Source organism: Rana temporaria, chromosome 7 (genome assembly GCF_905171775.1).
Source record: "Rana temporaria chromosome 7, aRanTem1.1, whole genome shotgun sequence".
In the NCBI taxonomy this organism is placed as follows: Eukaryota; Metazoa; Chordata; class Amphibia; order Anura; family Ranidae; genus Rana; species Rana temporaria.
In genome coordinates, this window is record NC_053495.1 from 126,645,787 (window position 1) to 126,669,087 (window position 23,301).

The 23,301-nt window shown below is 42.4% G+C and overlaps 1 protein-coding gene across 3 annotated transcripts in view; it reads right to left on the reverse strand.

The window, feature by feature from the left end:
- Positions 1–23,301, reverse strand: part of CDC14A (cell division cycle 14A) — a 168,718-nt gene that overhangs the window by 135,901 nt on the left and 9,516 nt on the right. For all 3 annotated transcript variants that reach the window (XM_040359941.1, XM_040359940.1, XM_040359939.1), the window contains exon 2: positions 8,528–8,618. In XM_040359941.1, the coding sequence (XP_040215875.1) occupies positions 8,528–8,618 (91 nt within the window). The remainder of the gene's footprint in view (positions 1–8,527; positions 8,619–23,301) is intronic.

Sequence of the window (23,301 nt, forward strand, 5' to 3'; positions counted from 1 at the left end):
CATTATATTAGGACCTTGGGTTTCTACGGAACACAACTGATGGCAAAAAAATTGACTGCAAATCTCTGAATGTCATTGTAACAGTGTCAGGGCTCCTAATCCCTGAGCCGGGCCATTTCTCACAAGTATTTGTGTCTGGGCAGGAAGCAAGATCTCATCACCAGACATCTGTCCTATTTTTGGTACTTTTTTATTTATTTATCCTTTATAAAATGTTTGGGTGTTTTAGTAACTACCCAATTTCATAATGCGAGCAATTATAAACTTAAACACACAAAATTTGATCTTAGCCGCATGATGCATTCGAAACAAACAGATCCTCATTGACAGCTCCTGTGCCTCTCTCCAATGATTTCATTGTTCTTGGTACCAATTCAGCTTTATTGTACAACATACCAGAAGACTGCACATCCCCCTTATTGAAATGTGCTGCCTTCCCTACAGGAAAAGATCTCATTTGTGTAATATGACAGGCACAGAAAGTAAAGAAGGATCCTGTTTATATCTATGGAAACCTTAACATTTACAAATTCCGTTTTTACTATCTATTCTATAAGCAACATATGTACTGCAACGCGGTCTCATTTCTAGGACTGTGTGGTTTGTACAGACATTTTATTTTTATTTAGCCCTGGTTCACACTGTGTACGATTTGGAACGATTTGAGATGCGATTTGACATGTCAAATCGCATCTCAAATCGGCGGCAATTGTCGGCAATGGCACTGTCCTAATCAGTGCGACGCCGCATCTGCGATTTCAAAAAGTAGTTCCTGTACTACGCATTTTACCGCGATTTTGAATTCGCAGCAGTGTGAACCTAGGCTAACTGCAAAATAAACTTGCTATAAAAGCTCTGCCTGAACATGCTACTGAGGAAATCAACCAGTGATATCTTTGTGTAATAGAGAACATATTTAAAAACTGGGACAGGTATGTTATAATTAAATAATAATATTACTCAATGGTCCTGAAAAATAGGGATCAATTACAATAATCTAATACTCTCAGCATATAAACGTCTCAAATAAAAAAATAATATATATAGATATAGATATATCTATCTATATCTATATATATAGATATATATTTATATATCTATATAAATATATATTTATATATCTATAGATATATATCTATATCTAAATATTTAGATATATATATCTAAAGATTTATAGATCTATAGATATAGATAGATAGATAGATAGATAGATAGATAGATAGATAGATAGATAGATAGATAGATAGATAGATAGATAGATAGATATAGATATCCAGTATACATTTAATCATATAATGTACTGTATATCATAGAACAAACAAAATATAACAAACTAACAAACATTTAAAACTATTTATTCTCCATGCACACTGAAGCTCATAAACGCCAGTTTTTGGGAGTTTGGGATTTTTTTTAACAGCCCATAAACTCCCCTTTTTGTTATCCTATGTGTCTATGGACACATGGATGTTTTTGGACGTTTATCAGCAGTGGAGTTTATAAGCCGTTTTCTGAACGCCCTAGAATCGTTTTTTTTTACCACAAAAAACGCCAAACGCCGATAAACGTCGATAAACGCTCAAAAACTTGGCTCACGTGCGTTTAACATTTTTGATCCATTGAAAATAAATAAAATAATAAAAAATGCTAAAAGCCGATAACGCAGAAAAATGCAACATTATTTTAACGTCCAGTGTGCATATCTGGCTTTTGTATTTATATTTTACACTTTTTGTTTATCATGGCCCTATGCATTGTGCATTCGTTTTGGTATTCCAAAAAAAAACTCACTTTCCAATGTACTCATTGTCCATTCCTTATTATGCCAGACTGGGTTGAAACGTAAGCAACCTTACTAAACATACGTAAGCAACCAGGTGTGAAAATATGCGCTCGAAGATATTTTTTGTCTGTGATATACTGTATGTGTCCAAAGGCTATAGTTTTGTACAATATGCATAATAAGGAGTTTATATTGAAAAAGCCCCATAAGACAATTTTTGGTGTGTAGAAACACTGGCGGAGATTTACTAAAACTGGAGCACTCAGCATCTGGTGCAGCTGTAATCAGCTTCTAACTTCCCCTTGTTCAATTAGGCCTCTTTCACACGAGGCGGACTCCATCGATACAAGTCCTTCTCTGCTCACTGAGCGGGGAGGGACTTGTGCAGCGCCGATGTCTCCTATGGAGAGATTTGATGAAAACGGACTGCATGTTCACCCAATCCGATCCGCCATGAACGGATGGGGACATATCGCCATACGTCTGATTTTGGCGGATCGGGTCGGATGTCAGCTGACATGTCTCTGCTGACATCCGACGCTCCATAGGATTGCATTCAGGTCCGCCGACAAAACTGACAGGCGGACCTGAACGGTCCGACCGTGTGAAAGGGGCCTAAAAAGAGAAGTATGGCGTTTAAAAAAAAACTATTTATACTCACATTGGTGGCTGCATCTGTCCCCCTCTGGCTCTGCAATGAGAACTGAGCGATCAAATACCTCTGATCACTCAGTTCTGAGCGGAAAGCAGTGATCATCAGTCACCTGCTCTCTGTCCTGCCCCTCCAGAGATCAGTGGAGCACTGGGGAGTGAAGAGGGCAGGAGCGGCTAGCTTAGGCTTCTAGGTGGATCCCCACCCAGTCAGGATCTTTCCCGAGCCTGGACCAGCTTAGTGACATTCAGCTTAGTGTTAGGCCTCGTACACACGACCGAGTTTCTCGGCAAAAACCAGCAAGAAACTTGCTGGGATTTTTTTTTTGCCGAGGAAACCGGTCGTGTGTACATTTTTCGATGAGGAAACTGTCGAGGAACCCGTCGAGCCAAAAAGGGAATGGAGAAACTTGACTTGTCTAGTTCCTCGACAGCCTAACAAGGAACTCGACGAGGAAAATGATGTGTTTCGCCCGTCGAGTTCCTCGGTAGTGTGTACGAGGCTTCAGCTGAAAACTGGTCAAAGGAGTGCACTTTGCTCTCCTCCCCAGGAGTATAGCCAAAATAGCTTTGGCTATACTTTTCCTTTAACTGCTTGCCGACCAGCCGCCGCAGTTATACGGCGGCAGGTCGGCTCTGCTGGGCGAGATCACGTAGCTATATGTCATCTCGACGAGCAGCCAATAGCAGCCGCTCGCCCCCGACTCCCGCGCGTGCCCGGCGGGCGCGATCGCCGCCAGGCACCCGCAATCGTTTGTTATAGAGCAAGGACCAGGAGCTGTGTGTGTAAACACACAGCTCCCGGTCCTGTCAGGGGAGAAATGCCTGACCGTCTGTTCATACAATGTATGAACAGCGATCAGTCATTTCCCCAAGTCAGTCCACCCCCCCCTACAGTTAGAACACACCCAGGGAATATACTAACCCCTTCCCCGCCCCCTAGTGTTAACCCCTTCCCTGCCAGTGGCATTTTGTATAGTAATCCAATGCATTTTTATAGCACTGATCGCTATAAAAATGCCAATGGTCCCAAAAATGTGTCAAAAGTGTCCGAAGTGTCTGCCATAATGTCGCAGTACCGATAAAAATCGCTGATCGCAGCCATTACTAGTAAAAAAATATATATTAATAAAAATGCCATAAAACTACCCCCTATTTTGTAAACGCTATAACTTTTGCGCAAATCAATCAATAAATGCTTATTGCGTTTTTTTTTTACGAAAAATATGTAGAAGAATACGTATCGGCCTAAACTGAGGAAAAAAAATGTTTTTTTATATATTTTTGGGGGATATTTATTATAGCAAAAAGTAAAAAATATTAAGTTTTTTCAAAATTGTCGCACTATTTTTGATATAGCGCAAAAACTAAAAACTGCAGAGGTGATCAAATACCACCAAAAGAAAGCTCTATTTGTGGGAAAAAAAGGACGCCAATTTTGTTTGGGAGCCACGTCGCACGACCGCGCAATTGTCAGTTAAAGCGACGCAGTGCCGAATCGCAAAAAGTGCTCTGGTCTTTGACCAGCAATATGGTCCGGGGCTGAAGTGGTTAAGCTTTGGCAATAAAACCTGGTTACTATGTAGAGCTGCACTAGAGTTGCACTAGATTTTGCACTCTGGTTTTAGTAACAAAATCCTCACAACAATCTATTTATCAATTTTGTCACCCAAGATTAATACAACATTCACCCAAGATTCAGACCCCTTTCACACTGAGGTGTTTTACAGGCGTTTTTGCACAAAAAATAGTGCCTAAATAGCGTTTGTAAACAACCTCTTCTGCAGCCCCAGTGTGAAAGCCTGACTGCTGAGGGGAAAAAAAAGTCTTGCAAACAGCATCTTTGGGGGGGGGGGGGGTGAGGGGACACCGCTCCTCCACCGCCCCTGCCCATAGCTTTTAAGGTGCTATTAACCCTTTCCTCAGTTTAGGCCGATATGTATTCTTCTACATATTTTTGGTAAAAAAAAATTGCAATAAGCGTATATTGATTGATTTGCACAAAAGTTATAGCGTCTACAAAATAGGGGGCAGTTTTTTGTTTTTTTTACTAGTAATGGTGGCGATCTGTGATTTTTATCGGGACTGTGACATTATGGCGGACATATCGCCCACTTTTGACACATTTTTGGGACCATTGGCATTTATACAGTGATCAGTGCCATAGAAATGCACTTACTGTAAAAATGTCACTGGCAGGGAAGGGGTTAACCCTAGGGGGAGATCAAGGGGTAAACTGTGTTCCCTAATGTGTGTTCTAACTGAAGGGGGGATGGGACTGACTAGGGGTAGAGATTGATCGGTGTTCATACATTGTATAAACACACGATCAGTCTCCTCGCCCCTGAGAGAACTGGGATGTGCACGTTCTGTAACAAGCAATCACGTGCCGCCAGAGGCGTCTTAAAGAGCCGACGTACAGCTATGACGGCTCGCGCAGGGGGGCCAGCCTGCTACAGTAAAACTGCGGCAGCTGGTCCAGAAGCGGTTAATTTGAACAATCTTGAAGTTTGTTAACATACTTTGTGAAGATCCCCAAAATTCTATGAGACGTATTCACTCTGCCCTGTGAGTAGGCACTGCTGTGTCACATTGTTTACAGCAGCAGCCTTTTGAACTACAGAGGTGCTGAGAGAAGGAGTTTCAGAGGCGGAGTCAGTAAAGAATCACTGCTTGCAGGGAGCAAGGTACCATGGGATATGTAGTGCTTAGAAATTAAAAGTAAACAGCAGAGAAGTTGCAAAGCATGCAGGGAATCCAGAGATTTGTGAGAAGAGATGGCCAGCAGACAGGCAGTGCTGACTATATGAAAGGAGATTTTTCAAGCCAGCCTATATTGGACTGTCATATAGCGTATAACTATTGTTTCCATTATTATTACAATGATGACGTTATAACATGAAAGCATATGCTGTGACCATAGAACTCATTTAAGGTAAATTGTAATAATAATTAAAAACATTAAATCAATTTCATTTCTGAAAATCACTTTAATTTACTTTTCACTGCGCGCCAACATCCTACTAGACTATTCACCATATTTAAAATTGCTGAACAAATGGGATTTAATTACTAAAGCTGGAGAGTGCAAAATCTGGTGTAGCTGTGCATTGTAGCCAATCAACTTCTATCTTCAGCTTGTGCAATTAAAGCGGAGGTTCAGCCTAACAACATGTATATCTGACCAACTTCCTTATATTCGTAACAAGTACAGTAAATAAACCCCAATGCAACTATCTCATCTGATATGACTTAGAATTCCATTGTTCCCTCGCAGAATATACATCCTAAGGCCCCGTACACACGTCCGAGAAACTCGACGGGCAAAACACATCGTTTTGCTCGTCGAGTTCCTTGTGAAGCCGCCGAGGATCTCGGCGAGCCAAGTTTCCTCATTGACTAACGAGGAAATAGAGAACATGTTCTCTATTTGGCTCGATGAGTTCCTCGTCGGTTTCCTCGGCCAAAAGTGTACACACGACCGGGTTTCTCGACAGATAATGGCTCCGATCGAGTTTCTGTCTGAATTCTGCCGAGAAACTCGGTCGTGTGTACGGGGCCTGAGCCGCCTGCTCCATAAACAAGGAAGAATGCTCACTGCAGAAAGTAAAGTAGGTTTTCCATTAGATACAGTTGATATTTCCTATGCTCTATTCTGGACCAAGTTTAACAATAGGGGGATATCAACATTCTCCTGAATTAACTATGATGAGGCCCTCTTTGGAAAAAGTAGGTCAGTGCGGTGTGCCAACAACTATGCTGACCAGATTCTCTTTTCCTACCAAGTAAACCAGAACGCCTACACTTCTACCTAGTACAATGCTCCCTTGTCAGCAATCATTCCTAATATGTTTATGACCCTGAAAAGGAAACGTATTATCTTATTTCAGTAAAGGCTGAAAGATTATAATTTAGATGAACAGGCGTTAATAGACACTGTACCTGACCGGGAGCATATATTGGTGTGATTTATAAGCTCTGTATGTGTTGTCTATTGCAACCAACTTCCATTTGTTTCTGTATTTCATTCAGTGCAGACTAGCAAATTACATTTTTTTATCTTTTTTTTTCATCTCCTATTAATTAAACCCCAGTATAAGTATATCTTTGGCTTGCTACATTTTTCAGTGACAAGTCTGATGATACATTGGCCAAAATTCAAACCGTTGGTAGCACTGTTGGCACCCATTTTTTAAAAATGTATAAATAACAAACATGTTGTTATACCAGGGTTCGACAAACACCGGGCGCCAGGTCGCATTTGCGACTAGAATTAGCGACCTGGCGCGGCATAGAGCTGGGGTATCCTGTCTTAAAGTGCGCGTTGGGCCACGCCGGCCGGTAATTAAAGCCGCGGCTTTACGGCCTTCAGCAGTCTTATGCTTCTCTGGCGACCTTTTGTGGTGGCCGTTGTGGTGGCCGTTGATATGACAAGGCAACCAGCAATGCTAATGGTATTTCCCCTGCCTGTTTTTTTACTGCCCGCCCACCTCCTTCCCTTTACTTAGAACCCCCAAACATTATACATACAGGTTGCATGTTTTGAGTTAGAGGGCACACAAGTTTCTTTTTATCTTAGTGCATAGAATGCAGTAGGATTAAAAACCTTCTGACTTTAGAATCACTTCAAAGCTAAAAAACAAAACATTGAAAATAAATATAGCGCTGATAAACATTCTCGTGGAATTTATGATCTTAATGCCTCGTACACACGACCGGTTTTCCCGTCAGGAAAACTGCCATGGGCTTTTGGCCATGTGTACACTCCATAGCAGTTTTCCCGACAGGAAAACTGCCGGGAATCCCGGTGGGAAAAATGAGAACGGGTTTCCTTTTTTCCCGCCGGTTTTTAAGCCAGTGGTTTTTCTATGGGAAAAGCCTGCGCGGTGGAGCATACACACGGCCGGGTTTCCCGACCAAAGCTTCCAGGAAAACTGGCCATGTGTAGGGGGAAAAAGCTACCGAGCAGGTTCTTGGTTTTCCCCTCGGTTTTCCCGGTGGACTTTTTACCGCCGGGAAACCCGATTGTGTGTACAAGGCATTCGCTTTAGGAGGGGAGGGGGACTAGCAGAACTTGTATTACTTTGCACTGTTTTTCTCATTAGCAACATATGGCAGGGGCTAGCAACTTGAAAAAGCTTATCAAGCACCTCAATCCAAGTCAATGACAGTGCATCCCGAAACCACCCTTTAGGCTTTTGCATTTAGGAATGCTTTAGGCCGGGGGGTTCTCCCAACTGCCACCCAGGGGCCAGATGATTGCCTTTACCTGGCCCTTGGGGCACTATTCCCCCTACTGACACAGATGGAACACTATTTCTTCCACTGACACCAATGATAAGGCACAATGCCTCCATTGACACCAACGCTGGGTCACTATTCCTTCCACTGACACCATTGATGGGGCACTATTACTCTCACAAATACCAACAATGGCGCACTTTTACTTCCACTGACACAAATGAATGGGCACTATTCCTCCCACTGATACCAACGATGGGGTACTATTCTTCCCACAAATATTAAAGATGGGGCATTGTTTACCCCCACTGATGGCCAGGACCTTTTCTACTTCCACTGGCCACACTCCGGCTCCCAAAGTCTGAAGAACAGTAAACTGGCTCCTTGTTTAGAAAGTTTGGAGACCTCTACTTTAGACAGTGTTTTACAAATACCTTCTAAATCTGTCAAAAACACATTTATTTTTACCCCCCTTGTGAACATACCCCAACTAAATAGGCATTCTGAACTTGATTGTGATCTGTGTCAGAATGAATATAGCAAGGACAAAGGGAGGTAAGCACAAAGTGTTAATTACACTTACCTCCAGGCCATTAGGATCAGTCACTGCAATACAAGTCTATGGGATTGCCAATACAGTTTCATTCATAAAAAAAACAAGGATCGCCACATGGACCAAAAACATTGAGCTAATGGCGTTGCTTCAAACCAGACCCAGTTTTATGAGAGTGTATCTTGCAAAGCATGGCCTTGAGGTCATTGAAATTAAAATTTTGCACTTATTCTTTAAATCCCCTCCCCCCAAATGCAGAAAGATCACAAGACCATTAGAAAGAATAAAGCTTTACTTACTTTTCATAAACAAGCTCTTCATCAGTACAGAAGTAGTGAGTATTGATGGTACTTTTTGGTTTGTTCCTCAAGGTTGCAAAATATAAGCGTTCTATAAGGAAACACAGCGATTCACAAAATTACCAAACTTATCTTCCAAATTATGAACTTCAAACATGTGTCAGTATGTGGATCTCAAAAGCTGAAGTACATAAAAACTGTCTCAAGTTCCAGGAGTGTCCAACCTAACAGTTAATCAGAATTTAACTTAAAAACTTATCTTACAGTGGATGTAAACCCAATTCATGAAATTTGAGCTGGGCACATATATCTGCAGTATTTTGTTATGTCTCTTCAATGAGTTAAGTCCCATAGCTCTCTCCTGAACCACTCCTATGTTATCAGCCTGATAACTCTGTTATCAGCCTGATTAGCAGGGAGCTGGTTCTGTTAAAAAACACTTCTGAGAGTCTCTGCCTATGATGAGAGGGGGTGTGTGCCTTTCCTCCAATCAGCAATTTTAGCTATCTTGGCTGTATGCCCAGACACCAGACTGTGTTAAAAAGGAAGAGAAATTTTCCTAACAAGATCTGAACTTTCTAAACAGTATACAAATGTGAAGACAGTAGATATGGATGTAAAACCTATGTAGGGAGATTTGGTTAATCTCTGTGTATCATCTGAGGCTGTTCATTCACTGGGTGTATGGAGGGTTTACATCCACTTTAAATTAAATCCCATCCAGAATTTAGTACCTCTCAACATTTTCAAAACTGATGTTTTATTTATAGGGGGAAACTGGTAGTGGCGATTCACACAGGGGCAACCCGACTTACAGCGCGACTTTGCAAGGCGATTTGGAGGCGACTTAATCGTGACTTTGAGCAACTTATAAACGCGACTTGAAGTTGCCTCCAGGACAGGTGACTTTGGCTGTGGCCAATCACAGAAAAATCAGCTCTGTGGGAGGGAGGGGTTTGCTTGGGTATTTTCCTGTAAAGTTGCTTCAGTTAAGATGGAGATCCGACTTGGAGGCAATTTCCATTGAAATCTATGGGTACAAGTTGCCTAGAAGTCGCCTTGAAGTAGTACAGGAACCTTTTCTGAGCAACTTCAGTAGTGTGCATTAAGACGGCTCTCATTCACTTCAATGGAATTTCTTATGTCCAGCGACTTGAGGCAACTTGAGGTCTGACAAGTTGGATCCCAAGTCGCTGTAGTGTGAACCGGCACGTAGGCTGTAACCTAGTCCCTGGCTTCCTAAATATTTTGGATATTCAAATAGTTAGAGCTCCCTTCTTATAATTCCAGACTTACGTTAACCTTTCATGTTTTAGCCCTTTTTGTTGCATTCTCTATTAAATAAATATATAAATCCAAAAGGGAGCATAAGAGCCCATCTAAATGACCAAAAACACACACACACAGGTTTACATATCCAGAAATTCAAGCACAGATACGTCACCAACATCTTCCCTGAACATCAGGTTTAACTTTCAAAACAACTATGAAAGGCTTAAATATCAGTAATGGGCTGACTAAGCCCTTAAATGAATAAAATGAAGGTAATATACTTAAACAGTAAACTTACTGTAATGATATATTACTGTATGTTATTACAACATATGACCAAACCTTTCTTTTGTTATAGACAGCATTACGGGTTATATTTTTAGATCTCTATTTTAGCAGGAGAGTGATTTCATATCCTTTTAGATCAGACTTGCCGCCCAGAACACCCAACCATTGTGTTATACCATGAGTTCAGGACTTCAATCTAATAGAAAAATAACAGGATAGTCTTAAAAAAGGATTTTCCAAAGCAGACAAAAATAACCTGCATTGGATACATATCCTTGCTTTTTGAATGTTTGGTCAAGTGCAAAAACCCATATGAAGATTATTTATTGAAAGGATTTTTCTACCTTTTCGACACCTAAAATAAACACTTCAGATCACAAATCTAAAATACTGCATATTGTTGTTTTCTTTTCTTTTGCCAGCAGGGGGAACTTTCAGCTTATTTATCGTTTATATTTTTACTGCTTGTTGTAACAACCCTGTTTACAGACCTCAATAGCTCAGAAGGAAATTTATATACACAAGGAGGATCTTTCAGCTTATTTATCGTTTACATTTTTGCTGCTTGTTGTAATAACCCTGTTTACAGACCTCAATACCCCTGAAGAAAATGTATAGACATAAGGGGGATCATTCAGCTTATTTATCGTTTATATTTTTACTGCTTGTTGTAACAACCCTGTTTACAGACCTCAATAGCTCCAAAGGAAATTTATATACACAAATAAATTACTCATTACACTTAAGGCTGGCCATACATTATACAATTTTGTTGTTCAATTTTCTTTTAACTTCAACTATGTAGTGCAAGGGCCTGCCTGATTGTACACACATTGAAAGTGTTTAGGTTTGACCTTGGTTTTGGTAAATCTAAAGGAAAAGGGAGCAATAAAATTGTATATTGTATAGCCAGCCATACTCAGCTTTTATTGGAAGTTTCATACGAACCCTACCTCAAAAGAAAGGTCTACTGTACCGTCTTTCACTAACCAATAGTGTTTTCAGAACTGATCTAAACTGTGATGTGTATTAAATGATTAAAGTGGAGTGAGTTCCACCCAAAAGTGGAACTTCCACTCATCTTATTCCTCCCCCCTCCGGTGCCACAATTGGCACCTTTCAAGGGGGAGGGGGGACAGGATACCTGTCTTTGACAGGTATACTTTCCTACTTCCGGGAGTCCCTACCACGGAGCCATGATGTCATCGCGGGGCTCCCCCCTCCTCCTCCAGGCCAATAGGAGAGAGGATGCGCATGCGCAGTAGGGTTCCCGTTGTGAAGCTGAAAGGCTACACTGTCGGGGTTCCCGAACCCACAATGGCGGCGGAGCACCCAACAGCTGATGGAAACATCAGCTGCGGATGCCGACATCGCTGGACTCCAGGACAGGTCAGTTTTTTTTTTGCCGGAACACCGCTTTAAGTGTTAAACAAACATGTTGTGTTTATTTGTAAAAAGCATTCAAAAAAAGCATGGGTATATTAAAAATTACAATAACTTAAAAATGTGTATGCGGCATTAGACTAAAACTAAATTGAAATTTGATGTCAAAATGAACACTGGTTGTCTGTAGTGCATGTTCATACCTCAATACCATAAATAATAACATATTAGATTTTTTAATCCAGTAGTATATAATGAGTTTTTAAATTGTAGAGAAATGCCTAAAACATGCACTACAATTTAACTATACCCATTAGATTTTAGATGAATAACATGAGTTTTAGTCGACTAAAATTTTAGTTGACTAAAATGTCTTGGAGATTAAAGAGGAGTTCCACCTAAAAATGGAACTTCCTCTTAACCCACTCCTCGCCCCCTTACATGCCACATTTGGCATGTAATTTTTTTGGGGGGAGAGTGGGGGCTCCAGGAGAAGGGGACTTCCGCTGAGGGGCTGGAAAGGCGATTAGCTTTATCGCCTTTTCACAGCCCCTCCCTGTAGGCGAGCGCCTGTCCAATCGGACGGCGCCACGCCGCTCGCGCATGCGCAGTGCCGCTCGCGCATGCGCAGTGGGTGCCTGGCCGTGAAGCCATAAGCTGTCACTGCCGGGTGCCCACACTAGAAATTAAGACGCCGGCCGGCGAGGGGGGGCGAGGAGCGGAGCCCCGGCCGGCGCGCCGCTGGAGGTGTGGAGCAGGTAAGTGTCAGTTTATTAAAAGCCAGCAGCTACACTTTTTGTAGCTGCTGACTTTTAATAAACGTAAAAAATGTGTGGAAAACCCCTTTAAGTAGTCTAAATACGACTAAAACTAAAACATTCTGGGCAAAATCATCACCCCTAGCGCCAAAGTCAAAAGTCTTGGGATCATCTTTGACTCCTACATGACAATGGATGCACAAATAGGGTCAATAGTCAGCGGATCTCACCATCTGCTGCGCCTACTACGCAGACTTAGTCCTTTTATTCCCAAGGAAGACATAGCGGTCGTGGTGGGAGCCATTATAAACTCAAGATTGGACTATGCAAATGCCCTTTACCTCGGACTCCCCAAGTACCAAATCGCTCGTCTACAAGTCGTTCAAAATACGGCCGCTAGACTTGTGACTGGGAAAAAACCTTGGGAATCAATCTCATCTTCACTGAGAACCCTTCACTGGTTACCAGTAAAAGACAGAATCACTTTTAAAGCACTCAGTCTAACGCATAGATGTATCTATGGGAATGCTCCCCATTATCTATGCGAAAAAATAAAAGCTCATAATCCCAATCGCGTTCTGCGATCCACCAATCAAAATCTCCTCCAGATACCGAAAGCCAACTACAAGTCCAAAGGAGAAAGGAGATTCGCGGTCCAAGGGCCTAGACTATGGAACGCTTTACCAACCAGCATTCGGTTGGAGGAGAACCACTTGGCGTTCAGGAGAAAGATCAAGACTCATCTCTTTTGATACCAAAGGAGACAGGAACAACAAGCGCCCAGAGGCGATTAAGTTAGCATGTGTTGCGCTATATAAGTTTTCATTCATTCAAGACTAAAATGGGACTAAAACTAAAATGCCATTTTGGTCCCAAGTCAAAATTTACTGCCAAAATTAACACTCGTGAAAGTTGTATGACTCTTGTCTGAAAACATCTGTAAATAGACCTCTGTGGCAGGGTGAGCCCATGCCAATGTTTAATATGGCAGTCTGCGCCAGAATTTCTAGGAAACACACACTACTAAGGGCGCATGCACACTGCACTAAAAAATAAAAGCTGCTTTTACAGGCATTTGAGCTTTTATTTCTGTGCCTAAAAGCTTGTGTTTTTAGTGCTCTTTTGCACTTTTTTATTGTGCGTTTGAGCATAAGCGTTTCTTTCCACAAACCCTCCCCTTAGCAAATTTTTCAATTTTTGGGCGATTTTACATGCTTTTCAGCAAGTTTTTGGGCACTTATGTGTCCTTTTTGCTCGAAAGCTCCTCTGAAAAAAGTTTGGTGGGGGGTGTTGTTTCTGCCTGTAAACTCATATGCCTGTAAACACCTAAAAAAAAAAACATCATAGTGTGCATGGACACATTGGCTAACATGGAGACCGGATTCTGTTGAACAGATAGCAGTATTGTACGTGTGTACTGGGCTTAAATGTCATGAACTGGGATGGGACCAGTGGTCCTGGAAATATCAGAAAAGTGATGATTTTGATGCTAGTCCATTGACAGCAGGAGTGTCAAACTCAATTTTATTGCGGCCCCTATCTGTATGACTAGATGTCCGGAGCACCCCACCCCTCCTTACATCAGATGTCAAGATCCCCCTCACCATCAGAATTTAAGAGTCCCCCAGCCTCCCTTGCATTACAGTAAACCACCCCCCCTCCACCTTATGCTGCCGCCAGGAAGAAGCTGGGGGTGGAGCTGGGAAGTGCAGGGTCTGGAGAAGGACCAGAGGAGGGCTGAAGTCAGCTGCTGGAGTCTGCTGATCGCTGAGACAAGAGGAGGCAGGAGGAGGCAGAGACGAGCAGGTGCAGGACCTCTAGGAGGAGTTCTGTCGTCCTCTCTTCTGCTGATTGCTGAGATGGAGGGGCAGAGACGAGCCTCTCCGTGCCTGCACGGAGAAGTGCAGGATCTGGTAGAGGAGTTCTGTCCTCCTCCCTGCTGTAGACTGCTGACACAAGGTGGGGGAGGAGACGAGGGGGGTTCCGCAGCTGCAGGAGAGGTGAGAGCCACATGAAATGGCCTGGATTTGACCCGTGGGCCTAGTGTTTGACAAATGTGATTTAAAGCATAGCTGGATCTAGTGGGAAGATCAATAAAAATACACTATTTGCCAGAGAACAATGAGCTGGTGAAAAACACATGTTTAAGCAGTAGTGTTTACATACACGGAGCAATAATGCTGAGCATAAAAAAAAAGGGTCTAAACCAGTGGTCTCAAAGTACCGGCCCGCGGGCCATTTGCGGCCCGCGGACCAGTTATAAATGGCCCGCAGGCAGGGTGGAAGTGAGGGGAGCAAAAAAAAAAATTATTTTTTTTGAGCTGGTGCCATCTGGTGGTGAGCCGTTGGTATTACAAGTTATTACCACCAGATGTGAGCTGGCGCCATCTGGTGGTGGCCGTTGGTATTACAAGTTAAGCATTACAAGTTAAACAGCAATTCTAATGTCATTTTACACTATTTTCACTGCCATCTTCTTCCCTCTAATTAGAACCCCCAAACATTATATATATATTTTTTATCCTAACACCCTAGAGAATAAAATAGCGATCGTTGCAATACTTTCTGTTACGCCGTATTTGCGCAGCGGTCTTACAAGCGCACTTTTTTGGGAAAAAATTACACTTTTTTTAATTAAAAAATAAGACAACAGTAAAGTTATCCCCATTTTTTTTTATATTATGAAAGATAATGTTACGCCGAGTAAATTCATACCCAACATGTCACGCTTCAAAATTGTGTCCGCTTGTGGAATGCAGACAAACTTTTTTACCCTTTAAAATCTTCATAGGCGACGTTTAAAAAAATCTACAGGTTGCATGTGTTAAGTTACAGAGGAGCTAGAATTATTGCTCTCACTCTACCAATCGCGGCGATACCTCACATGTGTGGTTTGAACACCGTTTACATATGCGGGCGCTGCTCACGTATGTGTTCGCTTCTGCGCGCAAGCTCGTCGGGACGGGGTGCGTTTTCTGGCTCCTAACTTTTTAAGCTGGCTCCTAGATTCCAAGCAAGTTTGTCAACCCCTGACTTACACCAGTGCTGGTGGTAATAATGCGCTCGCTGACACCAGTGCTGGTGGTAATAATGCGCTCGCTGACACCAGTACTGTTGTTTTTGAAGTTTGAAAGTTTGCATGCGGCCCCCCATGGCATATGAAAACTTGTCTTGTGGCCCTCAGGTAATTTGAGTTTGAGACCCCTGGTCTAAACTGTTTCCTTATGCAAAATCCATCGGCATTTGCAAATTTCACTGTTTAGCTAATTTGGAAATTTTGACCCATTTGTCAACGTTATTCTTGATCTATATAGACATATATCAACATAATTGTGGAAATGGAGCTCAAGAACCACACATATTGCTAAGTGGTTAACATGCTCGTCTTGCAGCTCTGAGGTCTTGGCTCTGTGCAGTCTATGAAGCACTTAGTAATATAGTGGTGCTTTATAAATATAGGAAAATAAATCAATAAAATAGAAGTGCGCATGTAAATGCTGTAGCTGTCAAATCATTTCAATCTATCTTGTGTTTATGACCAGCTTTACATAAGTAATAATGGCAGCAGTATAACCGAATGTTACAAGTGCTTATACAATGTAAAAGTAGAACTAAACCCATCGATTTAACTGGTTCCCGAAACAATTACACTCAAGGCATGCCATGAATGATAACTGTCGTCATCGCTTATTTCCACAACCAAACTGCCAGGCTTTTAAATGGTTGGTGTCACTATGACAGCTGCAGATCAAATAGATGCCAAGATGGCAGCTACCTTAGCTCTAAGGGATAGGAGGGTTTCATTTAGTATCAAATTTTATGTCACGCAGCATTTGCGCAGCGGTGTTTCAAACGCATTTCTTTGGGGGAATTAAATAAAAAACTAAACAGTAAAATTAGCCCATTTTTTTTCCTCCAAAAGTTTTGATTACCTGTTTTTGTGTGTTTAATATTTAAGATATAGTTATTTTTTTATGTAAATTATACATACAAGTGAACTGTTTGGAGGTTTGTTTTGTTTAATAAATGTTTAAATGTAAGACATTTTCTGTATCAGGCTGCTTTTACACTGGAGCGGGCAGGCGTTGACGGTAAAACGCTCCTAGTTTTAGCGGCGCTATTCGGCTGCTAGCGGGGCACTTATAACTCAGCTAGCGGCCGAGGAAGAGGTTAAATGTGCCCGTGCAGCGCCGCTGCCGAAGTGCTTTGCAGGCACTTTGGCAGCGGTGTCCATTTATTTCAATGGGCAGGAGTGGTGGAAGAGCGGTATACACCACTCCAAAGATGCTGCTTGCAGGACTTTTTTTTTAACATCCTGCCAGCGCATCGCCTCAGTGTGAAAGCACTCGGGTCTAACTGTTAGATTTTATGAGATGAAGGGTGAACAAAAAAAAAACAAAAAAAAAAATTGGCAGGGTAAATGGGATCAGCACAGGGCCAATCTGCACTGTCCAGGCAGAAGGTCAGGGGTCTGGCAGCCTCATAGTATAGTCAAAGTAGAATGAAAACTCCTCCTACAAGCTTTAACCAGACACTGATAGAAGTTGCAATACTGCTGATGAGAAAATGTATTTAGTAGTTTGTATTTACTAAAATACTTGCATTTCCATGTTCTGTGTACTGTGGAAGACCTGACATAGTGAATGCAGGGTCCTGGGTTTAGAAACACTTTAAGTTATAATGCAAATCAAATTGTGCACCTTCACAAAAGCAATGTGAAATAAAGTTCATAAATAAATAGATCAATAAATGGACATCATCATTTAACCACTTCAATACCGGGGCCTATTTTGGCACTTCTCTCCTACATGCAAAAATCATAATTTTTTTGCTAGAAAATTACTCAGAACCTCCAAAAATGATATATATTTTTTTTAGCAGACACCCTAGGGAATAAAATGCCGGTCATTGCAACTTTTTATCTCACACGGTATTTGCGTAATAATTTTTCAAACGCCTTTTTTTGGGGAAAAAAACGGTTTCATTAATTAAAAAACAACAAAACAGTAAAGTTAGCCCAATTTTTTTGTATAAAGTGAAAGATGAAGTTACGCCGAGTAAATAGATACCTAACATGTCACGCTTTAAAATTGCGCACACTCATGGGATGGTGCTAAACTTCAGTACTTAAAAGTCTCCATAGGCGTTGCTTATTTATTTTTTACAAGTTACGAATTTAGAGTTACAGAGGAGGTCTAGTGCTAAAATTGTTGCTGGCGCTCTAACGCACGCGGCGATACCTCACATGTGTGGTTTGAACGGCGTTTACATATGTGGGCGGGACTTACGTGTGTGTTCGCTTCTGGGCGTGAGCTACCGGGGACAGGGGCGTTTAAAAAAAAATGTTATAATTTTATTTTACTCAATTTATTTAATTTTTACACTTTTTTTTTTTGTAATAGGAATGGTTTGTGACAGGTACTCTTTATGGAGAGATGCGGGGTCAATAAGACCCCACGTCTCTCCTCCAGGCTGGAAAAAAATTCACAGATCTAATGCTTTCAGCCGCAATTGCGGCTGTGTTTACATTCCGGTACCCGGGCGTGACTTCAAAACATCGCGCCCGGGCCTTCGACGATTATAGAGATGACTGGTGACCATCTGGTCACCAGTCATCTCTATGCTTTCCATCCGACGCCGGCAGATCTTTTCTCCGGATCTCCGATGGTAAGGGAGAGCCCGGAGAAGCACCGAATGGTGGAGGGAGGGGGACATCCCCTCCCGCCGCCTATAAGAACGATCAAGCAGTGGAACTGCTGCTATGATCATCCTTATGGTGCACAGGATCGCCGGCTGAAGAGATGGATATCTGAATGATGCCTGTAGCTGCAGGCATCTTTCAGATATCCCCACTGAAAGTCCAGGATGTCAGATGACGTCCTTGGGCGGGAAGTGGTTAAAGTCTTTTATTTGTACTCTTCCATATGGATAAAGAAAGTGAGCCCACAATCCTGGTGCTGTAAATCTCAGCCAAGCCAAACACTCTTGTGTTCAAGATGTGCCCCCACCAAAGAGATTGGACCTATAAGTGAATAAAGGCGAGACAGCGCCTTCCTCAAACCTCTGGGGGGTCAAATGCAGAGCCCAAGATGTCTTCACACCACATTTCCCACCTCACAGACAATTGGGTTACTGTGTCTTTAAATGATCGATACACTGGACATATGAAAATGCTCAAACCACACAGATGCCACCATAGTGTAGTATTTAAAAAATATTCCAGTTTTGTTTAAAAAGTATCCACTTCTATACCAGAAGATGATGTGATAATAAACATCCAGATGCAAACAGTGTACTTGTGTCTATCTTCTGGTATTGTGATTAACATCACCTGTCTCCGCCCTAACGCAGTGCGTCACTCATCACATGACTTCATTAGAGGATCTTATGGTGTATGTGCACAATTTGATTTGCATTGTAACTGAATCTGTTGACTGGGATATTGCATATTATAATGGCACATTAAGAGGGTTGTGCACAATTTTTTTTTTATACCAACAGCGCTACACTTTATTCTGTATATTCAGTTATTTTGGGTGTGGGAACGAACTTTTGGAGTTGACAGCTTAGTGTAGACTATTGCATTATTTGAAGTGATAGAGATGTCAGATCATTAGTATTTTCTTTAATTATCCTTTTTTTTTTTTTTTTTTTTTTAACTGGCCCATACTGAGTTGAGCAGAACTCTTGCTAAGGAGCTCGGTTCTAGAATGCAGCAATTAAAAGCTGAAATAAACATCAACTGACACTGTAGAACTGTGCAACCTCGGTCATTGTGTAATACCACACTGGAAGCCTGTAATCTTAGCCACATTCCAGGGAGGTGTGATGTCACTGTGTAATACCTCAGTAAATGACAGCATACTGCATTATGGGCTAATAAATGTCATTCACAACCTTAGTAGAGGTCACACAGGAGTGGGTCCAGTTTCCTTTATTGATTAATTCCTACAAAACGGTACTACAGAACAGAAACATAGGGAGCAGATTACATGCAGAAATTGCACAGCCAGTGCTTCTAGTTTTATGAAGGACACGGCACTACAGGAGATTCTTGGAATATCCTGTTATTATATACTTTTTTTTTAAGCCCTTTACAATTTTGTGTCTGATAATTTTTATTTTACAAATCATTATGCAAAAATATATAAAAAAAAAAAATATATATATATATATATATATATATATATATATATATATATATATATATATATATATATATGCACACACATACAGTGGGTAAAATAAGTATTGAACACATCAGCATTTTTCTAGGTAAATATATTTCTAAAGGTCCTATTAATTAGTGGTGCAACAGATCGTCATTGATCCGTGATCCAAACGGGTCACCATGTTCGGATCGGCACACCACACTATCTGCGGATTGAGCCCCGCTGCCTCGGCCATAGGAAAGGCCGCGGCTTCGGCCTAGCTCTGGAGCGGCGGCCATCTTGGTACACCCGGCGTGGCCTAGGTACGCTCCCCTAGAGCGGCGTGCTGACGTCATCACCCGCCTCAACTGCTCGTGGATCTGCCTGCTTGTGTCGTTCTATTCTGTAGTGGTAAGACTAAGCAAGCAGACAATCATATATACAGTGGGGGAGATGTGGATATTACAGTGGGGGAGATGTGGCTATTACAGTGAGGGATAGGGGTGTCAAATTTAATCGCTGCATCGGTGCATCGCGATTCGGGTGTCCCCGATTCGGCACCGATGCATGCGACCCCAATAATCGATGTTTAGCCCCGCCCCCGTCCCCGCCCCTCCTCTCCGTTCAGATGTTACCTTGTGTGCAGGGATTTCAGGCTAGGCCTCGGAGTGGGTGAAGGGGCGGCGCCGCGGGTGAAAAAATTCAGTCATCCCGGCCTATTGTCGAACCACACTTCTTATGGGCAGAGTAAAGGGTGTGACTTTTCTGGAGCGGAGCCATTCGTATTCATGCAATTTGCATTCCTGACCCGCCCCTTTTGAGTCATCAGCAATATTTCATTGGCGGGCAGGAGAGATCACAGCCAATAGGCTCCAGCGCTGAGAGATAGAGAGAGAGTTCGGCGGCGGCGGCGTGCGTGCGTGCGGAGGCGGGCAGTTTGAATACTGCTTTATGGAAGTGTGATCAGAGTGGAGCTGAGCTGTGTGTCCAGAGAGAGCGAGGTGAGCACGGCGAAATATATATCACCCAGGGACCGACCTAGCGGGGAGAAGGTGAGGGGGGCATACTTGGGATGGGAAGGACAGTGTATGGAGGAGATAGTGCTGGAGGAGGAGGACATGACATTGGAGGAGAGGAGGAGGATAATGGGACATGACATGACATGGAGGAGAGGAGGAGGAGATGACATGGAGGAAAGGAGGAGGAGATGACATGGAGGAGAGGAGGAGGAGATGGGACTGGAGGAGGACATGACATGGAGGAGAGGAGGAGGAGATGGGACATGACATGACATGGAGGAGAGGAGGAGGAGATGACATGGGGGAGAGGAGGAGGAGATGACATGGAGGAGAGGAGGAGGAGATGGGACTGGAGGAGGACATGACATGGAGGAGAGGAGGAGATGGGACATGACATGACATGGAGGAGAGGAGGAGGAGATGACATGGAGGAGAGGAGGAGGAGGACATGACATGGAGGAGAGGAGGAGGAGATGGGACTGGACCATTCTAGCAGCTTTATTTTCTTTCTTTGAAACCAATTGAGAGTTTCCTTGGCTTTGTGTTTGGGATCATGGTCTTGCTGAAATGTCCACCCTCCTTTCATCTTCATCATCCTGGTTCATGGCAGTAGATTTATATCATGAATATCTCTTGGTACATTTTTCCATTCATCCTTCCTTCAACCAAATCAAGTTTGCCAGTACCGTATGCTGAAAAACAGCCCCACGCCATGATGTTCCCACCTCCAACCTTCACTGTTGGGATTGGGTTTTTGATGTGTCATTTGACCTCCAAACATGGTGTGTATTATGGCATTCAAAGAGATTTTGGTCTCATCTGACCAGACTATATTCTCCCAGTATTTCACAGGCTTAAAAATTGTGCAGCAAACTTTAACCGCTTAGCGACCTACGACTGTATATTTACTGCAGCAGGGCGGCCGCTCTGTGCCAGATCATGTACCTGCTTTGTGATCTAGGGCGTGCAGGTGCACCACCGGCGACCCACTCCCACTGTGATTGGACACAGCGGGAGCCAATCAGCAGGGCTGGCATACGCAATGTCTCCCGGGACCCGCCGATCATTTAGGAGAAAGGCAGAACGATGGTCTGTCTATGTAAACAAGGCAGATCACTGTTCTGTGAGGGGAATGTGCTGATCTTGTGTCCCTGCTAAGCAGGAACACGGATCTTTCCCTTCACCCAGTCAAAGCACCCAACTCACAGTTGGCAATCACTTATAGGGAACACATATAACCCGTTGATCACCCCTGTTAACTCCTTCCCTGCCAGTGTCATTATTACAGTAAGAGTATTTTTTAGCACTGATCACTGTATTAGTGTCACTGGTCCCCAAAAAGGGTCAAAAGTGTTAGTTAGGTGTCTGATTTGTCTGCCGCAATATCGCAGTCCCACTATAAGTCGCTGATCACCACCATTACCAGTAAAAAAGAAAATAAATAAATAATGATACCATAGTTTGTAGACGCTGTCATTTTTGTGCAAATCAATCAATACACACTTATTGGGATTTTTTTTAACAAAAATTTGTAGCAGAATACATATTGGCCTAAATTGAAGAAATTAGATTTAAAAAAAAAATAATTGGCAATGTTCTATAGCAGAAAGTAAAAAAATATATATATATATTTTTTTTTTCAATTGTCGGTCTTTTTTTGTACATAACACAAAAAAATTAAAACCGCAGAGGTGATCAAATACCACCAAAAGAAAGCTCTATTTGTGGGGGGGAAAAAAGGACGTAATTTTTTTGGGGTACAGTGTCGCACGCAATTGGCAGTTAAAATAACACAGTGCCGTATCGCAAAAAAATGGCCTGGTCATGAAAGGGGTAAACCTTCCAGAGCTGAAGGGGTTAAACCAGCCTTAACATGCTTTTTCATTAGCAATGACGCCTTGTGTGGTGAGCGAGCATACAGGTCATGGCGGTTAAGTGTATTACTTATTGTTTTATTTGAAATAATTGTACCTGCTAATTCCAGGACTTTCTGAAGCTCTCCACAAGTGGCCCTTGGGTCTTGGACATCTCTTCTGATAATTCTTTTCACTTCTTTGTCAGAAATCTTGTGAGGAGCACCTGGCCGTGGCTGGTTTATGGTGAAATTATGTTTTCAGAGACATCTGTGCGGATTTCTGCTCAGATGTCAATGGAAATTGCACACCGAAATCGCCAAAAGTAGTACAAAAACTACTTTAAGAAATCGGTGCAGTGCCGGACCCATTAGGATGGTGCCATTTCCAGCAATTGCCGTCCCATTTGGCTTGTGATTTCACATGTTAAATCGCACCAATGTGAACCAGGGCTTAATACAGGGTTTGACAAATTTGCTTGGAATCTAGGAGCCAGCTAAAAAAGTTAGGAGCCAGAAAACGCACCTCGTCCCGGCGAGCTTGCGCACAGAAGCGAACACATACGTGAGCAGCGCCCGCATATGTAAACGGTGTTCAAACCACACATGTGAGGTATCGCCGCGATTGGTAGAGCGAGAGCAATAATTCTAGCCCTAGTCCTCCTCTGTAACTCAAAAACTCAAAACATGCAACCTGTAGATTTTTTTAAACATCGCTTATGAAGATTTTAAAGGGTAAAAGTTTGTCGGCATTCCACGAGCGGACGCAATTTTGAAGCGTGACATGTTGGGTATGAATTTACTCGGCGTAACATTATCTTTCATAATATAAAAAAAATGGGGATAACTTTACTGTTGTTTTATTTTTTAATTAAAAAAAGTGTAATTTTTTCCCAAAAAAGTGCGCTTGTAAGACCGCTGCGCAAATACGGCGTGACGGAAAGTATTGCAACGATCGCCATTTTATTCTCTAGGGTGTAAGAATAAAAAATATATCTAATGTTTTAGGGGTTCTAATTAGAGGGAAGAAGATGGCAGTGACAATTATGAA